This window comes from Anomaloglossus baeobatrachus, chromosome 6, assembly GCF_048569485.1.
Source record: "Anomaloglossus baeobatrachus isolate aAnoBae1 chromosome 6, aAnoBae1.hap1, whole genome shotgun sequence".
Classification (NCBI taxonomy): domain Eukaryota; kingdom Metazoa; phylum Chordata; class Amphibia; order Anura; family Aromobatidae; genus Anomaloglossus; species Anomaloglossus baeobatrachus.
The window spans coordinates 335274045-335289076 of NC_134358.1; the positions used below are offsets into that span (position 1 = coordinate 335274045).

Sequence of the window (15032 nt, forward strand, 5' to 3'; positions counted from 1 at the left end):
GTGGCAAGATAAGGTTGGAGAAGGTTTGTTTACAGGATTAAAATTAAAAAGTACCAAATCACCTTCTCTTTAATACCAATCACATTGATATCTTTGAGAATTTAGTAGGACAAACTTTGGAAGGGAGTGAAATATAATCTACTACTGATGCCAATCTCTCTAAAAATGAATTACAAAATCTTAGAGATCTGGAGAAAGATCAGTCAGTTAATTTAAAACCCTCAAAGGGGAGAATATTGTTATGATTGACAGACCACAGTATTAACGCATGTGTCTAGACATTCTGTTGAACCGCAAATGTTATGAAGTTCTGAGAAGTGAACCCACTAACAAAATCCTTCTTAAACTTAATTGCTTGCTAAAACAAGCTCTGGAAAGTAAACTAATTCATAAGTAGGAATTGTCCTTTCTAAAACCAAGACATTTTCAAATTGCTACCTTCTATGAATTACCAAAGGTGCATAAAGGATATTCTTCACTAAGCAGACGACCAGTCTCTGGCATAGATAGTATCACTCAAGGCATCAGCATTTATGTAGATACTGTATTGGGTTTTTTTTTTGGCCCTTCCATCCTAAGTCCATGATAAAAATGGATATCCTAAGGAGATTTGAAGATATACAGGTGGAGCAGGGTGCTCTGTTAGGTAGCCTTCATGTGGAAGCATTGTACAGCGCAAATTCACATGAGGCCATCTGTGAAGCGGCCAGGCATTTTTTTAAGGACTGGTCATTTGGTTATATAGATGACGTTCTTATAATCTGGACTGGATCTGTGGAAAAATTTGATGAATGTGTGTCTTCTCTCAATGTCAACAATGTGGGTATTAAGCTTACTTCTGTAATTGACAAATATGAGATTTCCTTTTTGAACATTTAGATCTGTATTGACCTCATGGGCCATTATCATATTACGATAAACAGGATACTAACAGCTATGAATAACCTCTTCCATTGGAAAAATCATCAGCTGTCATTAAAGAGAGGTCTCCCAAAAGGTCAGTTTCTCAGACTAAGGCACATCTCTGTGCTCCTCATACCATCCGGGGGCATCACAGCCCTGGACCAGACCTCAGAAGTCAATAAAACTTTCACACTGAACTGCAGCAATATTTATGGCCACAACAGTTTGTCCTCTTGCCATAGTGATAGTTCTGCTTCATATAACTTTTATTTACTGACCCATTCTATGTCCTGTTGTGTATAAATATTTGACTATTCAGATTTTGTATTATACTGAGCCTGATGAAGAGACCTGAGTAGTCTCGAAAGCTTGCTATTATTACCATCTTTTCAGTTAGCCATTAAAAGGTATCAACCACTGAGGACTTCAGTTCTTTTAAACAATTTTTTATCTCTACTGGCTAACACAGTACAAAGATATATTTTCCCTGTATCAAGAGTGTGCAAAGCAGTAATCAAAGCAAAAGGTGGCTACTTTGAAGAACCTAGAATATAAGACATATTATCAATTGTTTCACACTTGTTTGTTAAGTATTTCATTCCAGATGTGTTAATTTATAGATTTTATGCCTTCAATATGAATGTACAATTTTCAGAGTCATGAAAATAAAGAAAACTCTTTGAATGAGAAGGTGTGTCCAAACGTTTGGTCTGTAGTGTATATATGAGAAAAAAAGAAACAGTCACACACTGCAAAACCACAATAAATTCTACCTAATAAATATTTTTGGAGGTATTTAGAATATTAAAATGGCCATTGTAATACTAGCCCAGCGCCCCTTCACGGCACCCTCCTTTGCTGGGTCCTTCCCCTGTTTTTCATTCTGTTTTCATTGTATATTGCATGTAAAAGGGCATGATGCTCTGTTTTGCTGACTACGTTCAGGTGTCCGTCTGTAGAAAACGTATATGTGCAAAAATGGTACAAAACAGAGCACACACTAACATAGTGTGCTCCATTACAGTCAATGGCCCTGTCGGCGCATGCGTTTGAAATATGTTTTGCAGGGTGCGGGAGGGGCGGTTCGGACGGATGCCCCGACGGGAAAACTGAACGTAAGGCAAAACGCAGTGTGAAAGGGGCCTTCGGATGTTTGAAATAATGCATGGTAAAGTAGACATATGGTAAACGTGTTTAATTAAATATTTTGTGTGGTATGATCTGTTTTAAGGACATAAAAATTAAAAGTTTGAAAATGACTAACTTTCCTACATTTTTTGCAGGTGTCAGTTATTTTTATAATTAAACAGAAAACATTGATCTAACTGTGCCATTAACATAAACATGTCATCAGCATGTACGAGCTGTCAGCTACATATTAAGGTTGTGGTGCTAACAATTATGTACCGTAGACATTTTTCCTTTCATTTTTTTCCCCACAGTAAAAGATCACATATGAAAACATATTTTGTGGGGTTTTTTTGTTCAATTTTTTTTTTTCTTACCTTCATGAATACCTTATGGAACTTTTTAAATACACTGCAGTTAATAACTCCTTTATATATCCTGATATAACTGTATATCACAGTCAGGGTGTGCAGGTAAGGAGTAGGTTCACCCCATATTCGGCAGAAGCCAGCATCTGTCTATAACAGTAGCAATCAGAGATAGCCTTGATTGTTGTTATTTAGCTATTTAAATTCCACTGTCAGTCACTGACAGCAGTATTTAATTAGTAAAACCACTCGTGGGCATGCTCACTGGCTTTCATCTGGCATCCCCTCATGCAACCGCAGGGTGCCAATGGTTTATCATATACAGTAAACCAGGGTCATTCTAAAGGCCCCTATTGCTTTGTTTTGAAGCTCATCCACAGACTGAGCTTCAAAGTAGAACACGATTTAGATTATATACTGCGACATTCTGACTTTGTAGTATATAGTTTAAGTGATCAAACAGTTATAGGATTAAGTTACAAAGGAGAAATATATATATATATATATATATATATATATATATATATATATATATATATATATATAAATGTAAATCTCCCCATTATTCTTATTTTTAAAATCAAGAAATACAAAATAATAATAAACATAATTAACCCCTTAAGGACGAAGCCAGTTTTGTACTTAATGACCAGGCCATTTTTTGCAATTCTGACCAGTGTCACTTTATGAGGTCATAACTCTGGAACGCTTCAACGGATCCCGGTGATTCTGACATTGTTTTTTCGTGACATATTGTACTTCATGATAGTTATAAATTTAGAACGATATTTTTTGCTTTTATTTGTGAAAAAATCGGAAATTTGATGAAAATTTTGAAAATTTTGCAATTTTCAAACTTTTAATTTTTATGCCCTTAACCCAGAGAGTTATGTCACACAAAACAGTTAATAAATAACATTTCCCACATGTCTACTTTACATTAGCGCAATTTCTGAAACAAAATGTTTTGGGGTTAGGAAGTTAGAAGGGGTCAAAGTTCATCAGCAATTTCCCATTTTTTCAACAAAATTCACAAAACCATTTTTTTAGGGACCACATCACATTTGAAGTGACTTTGAGAGGCCTAATTGACAGAAAATACCTAAAAGTGACACCATTCTCAAAACAGCACGCCTCAAAGTACTCAAAACCACATCCAAGAAGTTTATTAACCCTTCAGGTGCTTCACAGGAACTAAAGCAAAGTGGAATGAAAAAAAGCAAAAAATAAAATTTTACCTAAAATGTTGCTCTACCCCAAATTTGTTCACTTTTAGAAGAAATAACACAACAAAATGAACCCCAAAACTTGTTACCCACTTTCTTATGAACGCGCCGATACCCCACATGTGGTCAGAAACCTTTGTTTGGACAAATGGGAGGGCTCGGAACAGAAGGAGCAATATTTGAATTTTGGAAAGCAAATTTGGCTGAAATAGATTGCGGGCACCATGTTGCATTTACATGTCCGCCAAGGTACCTAAACAGCAGAAACCCCTTACAAGTGACACCATTTTGGAAACTAGACCCCTTAAGGCTTCTATCTAGGGGTATAGTGAGCATTTTGGATCCACAGGTATTTCACAGATTTTGATAACGTTACGTTGTCACATTGAAAATTTTCATTTTTTTCTCAAAAATGTTGCTTTAGCATCAATTTTTTCACTTTTTCAAGAGGTAATTCCAAAAATGTGACCCCAATGTTTGTTACCCACTTTTTTATGAGCGCGGTGATACCTCACTTGTGGTCTGAAACCTTTGTTTGGAGAAATGGGAGGGCTTGGAACGGAAGGAGCAATATTTGAATTTTGGAAAGGAAATTTGGCTGAAAAAGATTGCGGGCACCATGTCGCATTTGGAGGACCCCTAAGGTACGTAAACAGCAAAAAAACACCACAAGTGACCCCATATTGGAAACTAGGCCCCTCAAGGAATTTATCTTGATGTTTGGTGAGTACCCTGAACCCCCAGGTGCTTTACAGAAGTTTATAACGTTGAGCCATGAAAATAAAAAAATAAAATTTTACCACAAAATTGTTACTTCAACCAGGTAGCTTTTTTTTTCACAAGGGTAACAGGAAAAAAATCACCATGAAATTTATTGCGCAATTTCTCCTGAGTTTGTTGATATCTTGTATGTGGTGGAAATCAACTGTTTGGGCACACTACAGGGCTCAGAAGAGAAGGAGTGCAATTTGACTGCAAAATTGGCTGGAATCAATAGCGGACGCCATGTTGCATTAGGAGAACCCCTGAGGTGCCTAAGCAGTGGAGGTCCCCCACAAGTGACCCCATTCTGGAAATAAGACCCCTCAAGGCTTTAATCTAGGTGTATATTGAGCATTTTGAATCCACGAATACTTCACAGAATTTGATAAGCTTAGGTTGCCATATTGAAATTTTCATTTTTTTCACAAAAATGTTGATTTAGCGACACATTTTTCACTTTTTCAAGAGGCAACAACAAAACGTGTACCCCACAGGTTGTTATCTAATTTCTTGTGAGCGCAGGGATACCACACATGTGGCCAAAAACCTTTGTTTGGATAAATGGGAGGGCTTGGAATGGAAGGAGCACCATTTGAATTTTGGAAAAGTTGAAGTAAATTGCGCGCACCATGTCACATTAGCAGAGCCCCTTGGGCACCTATACATCAGAAACCCCCCACAAGTGACCTCATTTTGGAAACTGGACCCCTCAAGGATTTTATTCAGGAGTATAGTAAACATTTTGAATCCACAGGTACTTCACAAAACTGTTGCTGTATCAAAAAATTTCTCACTGTTAAGGGGGCTTTACACGCTGCGACATCGCTAATGCGGAGTCGTTAGGGTCACGGAATTGGTGACGCACATCCGGCCGCATTAGCGATGTTGCTGCGTGTGACACCGATGAGCGATTTTGCATCGTTGCAAAAACGTGCAAAATCGCTCATCGGTGACATGGGGGTCCATTCTCGATTATCGTTACTGCAGCAGTAACGATGTAGTTCGTCGCTCCTGCGGCAGCACACATCGCTATGTGTGACGCCGCAGGAACGAGGAAGCTCCCCTTACCTGCCTTTCATGTGACACTAAAGGATGCCTAGCCTTGTATTTAGCCCAAAAAAAAAAAAAAAGAATTAAAATAAATGACGTGGGGTCCCCCCTATTTTTGATAGCCAGCTAGGGTAAAGCAGACAGCTGTAGCCTGCAAACCACAGCTGACAGCTTCATCTTGTCTGGTGATCAATTTGGAGGGCTCCCCAAGCTGTTTTTTTTTTTTAATTATTTATAAATAAATAATTAAAAAAAAAAAACAAACGTGGGGTCCCCCCAAATTAGATCACCAGCCAAGGTGAAGCTGACAGCTGGGGTCTGGTATTCTCAGGATGGGAAGAGCCACGGTTATTGGACTCTTCCCAGCCTAAAAATAGCAGGCCGCAGCCGCCCCAGAAGTGGCGCATCCATTAGATGCGCCAATTCTGGCGCTTCGCCCCAGCTCATCCCGCGCCCTGGTGCGTTGGCTAACGGGGTAATGAATGGGGTTGATACCAGGTGTGTAATGTCACCTGGCATCAAGCCCAGCAATTAGTTATGTCACGGCATCTATCAGATACCCGACATAACTAATTGACAGTAATAAAAAAAAAATTGACAACAAAAAAAAATTTATTTGAAAAAACACTCCCCCAAACATTCCCTGATTGACCAATTTATTGAAAAGAAAAAAAAAAATCCACAATAATCCATTTGGACGTCCCACGTCGCCTCTGGACCTTCTAGAATATGGGGGACACGTTCAGGGAACGTATCCCCCATTTTCTAGGAGGGCAGACCCTCCATTTTAGGAGAGTGGGTGCAAAGAATCTGCACCCACCCTCCCTGGGTCACAGCTGCAGAGTGCGAGCAGCCAGCGTCCTGAACACAGGAAGCTGACAGCTGCGCTCTGCACATGTGACCGGAGTCTGCAGAGAAGGAGCCGGAGGAGGGGGCCGCGGGGGATCAGAGCTGCGACAGGTATGTATGACACCGGGGGACACCGGGGGACACCAGGGGGGGGTAGGGGGGGACCCGGCGGGGCCTAGGGAGCAGGTTTCTGTCGTATGTGTTATGGCACATACGACAGAAACCATAGGAACAGTGGAAATGCGGCCGGCGCGCTGCTGTGATCGCCGGCGCGCGCGGCCATCTTGGATTTTCGGGAGGGGGTTGGGGGTCGGGGGGGGCACTTTGGGGACACCGGGGGACCGGAGGGAACCGGGAAAAAGATTTATCTCCCATCTGGCATGTTTGATCATGCCAGATGGGAGATAAATCATTTTTTACCGGCGCGGTCATTTACTATAACTTGATGATCGGTATACGGTGTATACCGGTCATCAGGTGAGCGGGGACCGGAAAAACCGGCCCGAATCATGATCTCCAGGGTCTCAGCTACCCCCGGCAGCTGAGACCCCGGAAATTTTCTGACTCTGGGGGGCGCTAGACCCTTTTTTCCGACCGCCGTTAAAAAGCGGCGGATCGGAAAAAGTACCCTTATTTACCGCCGTTAAAAGGCGTATCGGCGGTCGTAAAGGGGTTAATATCGCCAAGTCCAGTCTATTAAAATATAACATTTTTATAAACATACGATAAACTGCAAAAAAAAAAAACAACACAACAGATTTGCTGTTTTTCAATAACTACAGTTTCCCAAAAAATACAACCCAAAATTGTATCAATAAAGCCATCAGCTCAGCAGACAGAAAACAAGCCCTCTGACAGCTGCATCAATGGAAACATGTAAAACGTACTGATCTCAGAAAATGGTGACACATGCACATTTTTATTTTTCTATACAAATTTCTGATTTTATTTCATCAATCTAATATATAGGGCTGAGTGTATGTGTGTATGTGTGTTTGTGTGTGTATGTCCACTAAACGAATCCGCACCGTCGCGTGTACAATCACAGAATTTTGCACAGACACCCCATGTGACTCAGGGAACGTCATAGACTATGTTTTTAAGGGGAAATTTTAGCCCTGTGCTTTACAGTTATTAAAAAAAAATGCTTACTTACTGTTTGGATGCATGAGGTAATATATTGGCAGTTAGCCTGGATATTTATCAGGTGGCCTATAGCAACCAATCACAGCTCTGCTTCTATTTTACTACAGGTCATTAATAGGAGCTCTGATTGGTTGCTATAGGCAACGAAGGACATTCTTAGTATAAGACAGCTTACGGTTGTGCTCAAAAGTTTACATACCCCGGCAGATTATTTGCTTTCTTGGCCTTTTTTCAGAAAATATGAATGACAAGACAAAATGTTTTTTTACACTCATGGTTAGTGGTTGGGTGAAGCCATTTATTGTGTTTTCTCTTTTTAAATCATAATGACAACCAAAAACATCTAAATGACCCTGATGAAAAGTTTGCATACCCCAGGTCTACAACCCTTGGCAAAAATTATGGAATTACCTGACTCTGAGAATGTTCATTCAGTTGTTCCATAATTTTTTCCTCATAATTGAGTGATTCCATATTTTTTTCCCCTGTTTGGTCTTGAAAAGTAACCTTTACTGGCTAACACATTATGTTATGATTTTTTTTTAGTGTTTCTTAACATGAGAACTACTGGACTCGTGACACCTATATAGAAATACATAGTGCAAAGTAGTCAAAATGACTACCTCAGTAGTTCTAGTGTTAAAGCCAGAAAGTTGCAATTTGAAATGACTTTAGTTTTGTGCCATGTCTGTGATCTGCTTTTTTAAAACCAAAGTAAACACCTGAATAAACATCCTCAGAGCCAGATGAGTCCATAATTTTTACAAGGGGTTGTGTAATGTCCCCTCTAACATCATCAGTGGTCATTGTGGATGAGGCTCTTTTTTTTTTTTCTCAGATGGTAAAGCTGCCCATTCTTCTTGGCAAAAAGCCTCCAGTTCCTGTAAATTCCTGGGCTTTCTTGCTTGAACTGCATGCTTAAGTTCTCCCCAGAATGTCTTAATGATATTTAGGTCAGCAGACTGAGATGAGCACTCCAGAACCTTCACATTGTTCTGCTGTAGCCAATGACAGGTTGACTTGGCCTTGTGTTTTGGATTGTTGTCATGTTGGAACGTCTACGTATGTCCCATGCGCAGCTTCCTGACTGATGAGTGCAAATTTGCCCCCAGTATTTTCTGAGAACATGCTGCATTCATCTTTCCTTCAACTTTGACCAAATTTCCTGTGCCTTTCTCACATGCTCACATCATCAGCGATCCACCTCCATGCTTTACAGTAGGAATGGTGTTCCTTTCATCATAGGCCTTGTTGACACCTCTTCAAAAGTAACGTTTATGGTTGTGGCCAAAAAGTTCGATTTTGGTCTCATCACTCCAAATTACCTTGTTCCACAAGTTTGGAGGCTTGTCTCTGTGCTGTTTGGCAAGATACTTTGTGACATTTGCGCAGTAATAGCTTTCTTCTGGCGACTCGACCATGCAGCCCATTTTTCTTCAAGTGCCTTTTTATTGTGCATCTTGAAACAGCCACACCGCTAGTTTTCAGTGAGCCCTGTATTTCAGCTAATGTTATATGTGTTTTTTCTTTGCATCCCGAACAATTTTCTTGGCAGTTATAGCCAACATTTTTGTTGGTACCTGATTGTAGTTTGGTTTTTACAGAGCCCTAATTTTCCATTTGCTAATCACAGTTTGAACACTGCTGACAGGCATTATCAATTCCTTGGATATCTTTTTGTATCCCTGTATTTTCTGTTTTATACAGTTTAACTATCTTTTCACATTGACAATTCTTTTGCTTTCCTCATGACTCACAATCCAGAAACGTCAGTAGCTGGATAAAAGATGCACGAGTCTGTCTGGATCCCAGAAACTCACTCAGCTTTTATGCACACACACTGCTTATAAGTAAACAGGTCACAGGTGAGGATGTTACCTTTATTAGCTATTCAAAACCATTTGTGTCAACTTCTGTGCATGTTATCTGGTCAAAATCACCAGGGTATGTGAACTTTTGATCAGAATCACTTGGATGTTTTTGTTTGTCATTATGATATAAAAAAGAGAAAACACAGTTTGACAATAAATGGCTTCATCCAACCACTAACCATGAATAGAAAAAAAGTTTTTGTGTTATCATTCATATTCTCTGGAAAAAAAGCCAAGAAAGCAAAAAATCTGCCGGGATATGTAAACTTTTCAGCACAACTGTATGTGACAGTTAATATGATTTCAGTAGTGAGAGGGATAGTGGGAAAGACAAAGAGGAAGAGTGAGAGAGAGGGAAAGTGTGAGTGAGAGACTTAGTTACTATCCGGGCAATTCGGGGTATTACAGCTAGTGAAATATAAAAAAGAAATATACAAATTTGGTATTGCTGTAATCCTACTGACTTGGAGAATAATGTCAGGTCATTTTTCACTACACGGTGAATGCAATTTCACCTCTCTGAATTTTGTTTCCTATTTTTCAGTACATTATGTGGTAAAATGAATGGTGTCTTTCAAAACTATAACCTGTTCTGCAAAAAACAAGTCCACATGTGACTCTCATAAAAAGAATCAACAAAAGTTATGGTTCTCGTAAGAAGGGGAGGGAAATATTAAATCAAAAGAAACAAAAATTGGCCAGTCCCAAAGGGGTTAATGGACACTGAAGTTATAGCCCTGAAAATATTTAAATCAACTGCACTACACCAGCTTATTATAGTCACCAAATAGGCAAGTAGTTGCTGTGGCAGGAGGGTAAACAAGGAGAAGCATTTATAAGATAGGCACAATAGACAGATTATTTTGTGATACTAAGATCTTTATCAAATGAAATTAAGGAAGGTGAAATAATGGTGAATCGTAAACAGTCGTATTTCTACTAGAGTGAGTGCAAAATGCTTGTGGAGTAGCAGCGCTGACAAGACTGGCGAGCTATATTGATCTTTACTTGAATTCACTGAATAAATAATGGTTGCCATAGTAATTGAGCATTCATGACAAGTATGGAAGCAGAAAGAAATCCAGAGCACCTCATGTGTCATTTTTGTCACAGACAAAATGTGGTGTAGCTTATATTCTACAAATAGAAATGTTTATTTACTATATATTGGTATACATAGCAAAGGAAGTGCATATGTTTATCATTGCATTACACGGTTCCCATTAAAATGTGACTTTTCAACTGGAAATAATGTTAGAAAATATTGTTAACAGTGCAATACACATTTGTATCTGATCTGTATATTTTATGCATGTGCCCTACAATTTGCAGTGTTGCAGAATATATTGCTACAGTAGAAATATAATAATTATGATTATCATGATTATTATTACTTGTCCCTCAAAAAAATAGAACAGTTCTAAGTAGAGTTGAGTGAGTATCTAACTATTCGTACTCGCTATACTCATAACGAATACTGTCTACTACTCGCATATTTGTTCTCTATAGCGGGTACAATGGAAATCAATGGGGAAAACCTCACAAAGTAACAAGTAACCCGAATGCCGTACTATTCGTGCGAGTAGCGAACAGTGCGGAATTCAGGTTACTCGTTACATTGCGAGTATTCCCTATTGACTTGCATTGCACACACTATTCGGAATGAATACGCGGGTATTAGACAGTACTCGTTATGAGTATAGCGAGTATGAATAGTTAGATATTCGCTCAACTCTAGTTCTAAGGCAATTATTATTATTAGGCTATGTGCCCACGCTGCGGAAAATGTGCGGATTTTGCCTCGGATTTCTCGCGGAAAAGCCGCGGATTTTCCAGAAATCTGCAGCACAGCTACTCCCCAGCCATTTCTATGGCATTTGGGAAATGCTGTGCCCACGCTGCGGATTTTTCCGCAGCGGAAATCGTGCGGATTTTCGTGCGGAAAAATCTGCAGCATGTCAATTATTGTTGCGGATTTCTCCGCAGGGTCCCATATACTTACCTGCCTTGACAGAGACCCGAGTCACTTTCTCCGTCCGGTGTACAGCAGCACGGTGGATCCAGCCAGGTACAGGAAGGAAGAGGTGGGCGGGGCCTGCACGAGCTCCGGTCATGTGACAGCCGGAGCTAGTTCAGGCCCGCCTACCTCCAGCACAGTGAACCAGACGCTGCCTGACAGTGACCCAGCCGCCGGAAAGCGAGGTGCTGCATGATGGAGGTAAGTATGAGCACCTCGATCACTGCAGCACTTGTTCTGCATTGAGGATGCAGTGCCGAAGCCATGGTACTGTATCCTCAATGCAGAATGTCCGCACCATATCCGCACGACATTCCGCTGTATATCCGCAGCATTGAAACAGAGAAAGTTCTGTTGCGGATTTCTGGGAGCACCTGCGGAATGTCTTGCGGATATAACCGCAGGACACTGTCCCCGTGGGCACATAGCCTTACTATTGTTTTTATACTACATATTTACCTTGTAACTGGACCTGCCATAACATGGCAGATGCTATTCTTACAATTTAGAACAATTGGGTTATTGCTTTCTAAGAACTTACTTCCGTACCTGTGAAACTTAGCACAAGCAGATTTTTTTCTTTATAGGGAATCTGTCAGCAGGTTTTTTCTATTTTAACTGAAGGTACTGCAAGGGTTAACAGAGAATTTAGGGATGCCTGTTCTGTCAAGGTCCGATCTCTTGTTTATTTGCTATGTTTAAGCAGAAGGACTTATCATTGCTTGTACTACAATGTCACTTGCATGACAGTCCGGCACTCCCCCTCCTTTGATTCACACATTACTGTCAATCTACAATCTCTATAGAGAGCCTGGTGTGGGGAGGGGCAGCCCTCTCACTTCTGCTACATGGCTAAATCTAAACATTCTGATTGTGTCAAAATGGCTGCACCCAGAAATCTAAGTGATACATCATTGGATTCAGAGTCTCCTTGCCTACATCATGCTGCTCTCAGATGACGTATCAAAAACCTGCTGACAGATTTCCCTTTAAAGGAGTACAAATCAAAATAATTTTATATACAGTACATTCTTAAAGGGAACCTGCCACCTCTGAAACTGCTAATTACAAGCAATTCTAGTATTAATCTTTAGATAAATGATGTTACAATGCTGTCTTACTTAAAATGCAGCTACCAAGAGAAAATGAACTTATTTCTTTCCAGAAGCAACTGGCTTTAAGTCATATGGGCTTCACAGAGTCGTTACAGTCACTGCTCACTATACCGGGAGCGGCGGCAAAAAACATACCCCAGCATTTTGATTGACAGCTCAGTCTTTAGTGCATCTGTGCAAAGTGAGCTGTCACTCTAAGTGCTGGGGTGAGCTTACAGCTCATAGTATGGTGAGCAGTGCCTATAACCGTTCCGTGTATGCCCCCATGACTGAAAGCTGACAGCTCCCGGGTTCATTTTCTCCCTGTAGCCTCACTTCAAATAAGGTGGTCATACAGCATTATGATGCTACTTACCTATATCTGCAGGTAAAGAGTGTTTTCCAAGGTGGCAGTTGTCCTTTAAGTTGATCAACAGTATTATTTCAGCAGATCAATAATCTTAGTTCTAGTTAACATAATTATTTTATGAACTCCTTATTTTGGACACTAATAGAGGTAGAAACTGAACCAGTAGTTATCACGTCTCATACTAAGACTTAAATGAAGAGTTGTTTTATGTGTCAATTCTATTCATTGGAGTTTGTGAAAATGTGCATTCAACGAAAATGTAATTTAATTAAAAATAACATATATATGTAAGTTTATGTTTCTTTAATGCTTCATTTTTTCCCCTTAAAGAACGACATGGTCTACAAGAACCCAAGAAAGTGAATGATTTACGTCACAGGATCATATCTTGTTTGAAAGAGTACTTATCTTCACATTGCCAAGACAAGGAACAACTGGATGTTGCTGCAGTATTAAACCTCCTCACAGATCTGCAAGCTCTCTGTACTTTGGGACTACAGCGTATATTTTATCTGAAGCTTGAAGATTTGGTAACAACACCTCCTGTTATTGACAGACTGTTTCTAGATACATTACCCTACTGAGTAATATTTTCAGTTATGAAAATCATATCCAACAACAACTGGCCTTAAATGGGTTTTTGGGGTACAAAAAATATCAACAATCTGGCTATTCCTGCAATAAGTCCCCAACACTTCCTGTTACCTTTATTTTAGTTTTATTTAGTTGCCTTTCTGCCCCTTGCAGCAATTTTTTGGGGATCTGTTACTGTTTACATCCTGAACTTCTTCACAGTTTTCCCTCTCTGACTCTAGACTACATTTCCCAAGTGGCAGAGCTGTATCTGTACTACAGCTTACACATCCCAACCCTTAGGGGTACTTTGCACACTACGACATCGCAGCTGCGATGTCGTTGGGGTCAAATCGAAAGTGACGCACATCCGGCGTCGTTGTCGACATCGGAGTATGTGAATCCTTTTTGACTTTTTGATACGATTAACGAGCGCAAAAGCGTTGAAATGGTATCATCAGTGTAGTGTCAGTCATTTCCATAATGTCGCGGCAGCGACAGGTACAATGTTGTTCCTCGTTCCTGCGGCAGCACACATTGCTGTGTGAGAAACCGCAGGAGCAAGGAACATCTCGTTACCTGCATCCCGCGGCTCACGCCGGCTATGCGGAAGGACGGAAGTGGGCGGGATGTTTTAGGAAGGAGGCGGTTCGCTGGCCAGAGAGACGTCGCAGGGCAGGTAAGTGCGTGTGAAGCTGCCGTATTGATAATGTTCGCTACGGCAGCTATCACAAGATATTGCAGCTCCAACAGTGGCAGGGACTATCGCGCTCGGCATCGTTACCATCAGCTTGCGATGTTGTAGTGTGCAAAGTACCCCTAAGTGCTAACTCACTCCACCTATCATTCTCTAGACTAGGACTCCTATATTGTTTGAAGATGGATAAAATGTTACCCACACAGTTTTTACTTCATACATTTTTCTTACTTCTCCTAGTATGTACTGTCCTAAGACTCTACTGCAGAAAATTACTGGTGCAGAGCCTACAATGTGTATGTCCTTTCATTCTCTCTCACGCCCTGTGCACATCTCCTGACACTCACAGCTTGACGAGGCTCACAGGCCATGCTCACTATAACATCACCATCCTGAGCACACTAGGTATTTCTCCTTAATACTGACTAAACTGAGCAGAACAGCTAGCTGAGTGATTCATTGCAAATACTACAATAGACCGGAGATGTCTAAACTCTGTGCTCTGAAGGTGGAGAAACTATGGAGAGAAAATTGAAGGGGTATCTCATCTCCAAGATCTTATCCCAATATGTAGTAGGTGTTGTAATAATATTAGAAAATACCTGCAATTAGAAATGTAGTATAATTCTTCTGATTCAGTATGTTGCTTACCTCATGTGCAGGGCATTGCAGGACTTTAGGTATCCATGGTTATGACCACGCATATAGTGACAGTTAGTTGCTAGTGGGCGTAACCATGAATACCTAAGGTCCTGTAATGCCCTGAACATGAGGTAAGTGACATAGTGAATCATAAGAACTGTACTACATTTCTAATTGGATATATTTGCTAATATTATTATTATTACACCTACTAAATATTGGGGTAGGATCTTGGAGTTGGAATACCCCTTTAAGCAAACATGGACGCTCCCATGGGTAGTCTATATATAGCTGGTGAAAATAGCTGAGTAATGTATTATGCGCTCACCTAGTGAG

The 15032-nt window shown here is 40.3% G+C and overlaps 1 protein-coding gene across 5 annotated transcripts in view; it reads left to right on the forward strand.

Annotated features, from left to right (window-relative positions):
- The window catches only part of NR4A3 (nuclear receptor subfamily 4 group A member 3), a 310256-nt gene extending 295603 nt beyond the window's left edge, over positions 1–14653 (forward strand). For all 5 annotated transcript variants that reach the window (XM_075314955.1, XM_075314958.1, XM_075314959.1 and 2 more), the window contains one exon: positions 13115–14653. In XM_075314955.1, the coding sequence (XP_075171070.1) occupies positions 13115–13368 (254 nt within the window). In that variant the 3' untranslated portion in view covers positions 13369–14653. The remainder of the gene's footprint in view (positions 1–13114) is intronic.
- The last annotated feature ends 379 nt before the right edge of the window (positions 14654–15032 follow it).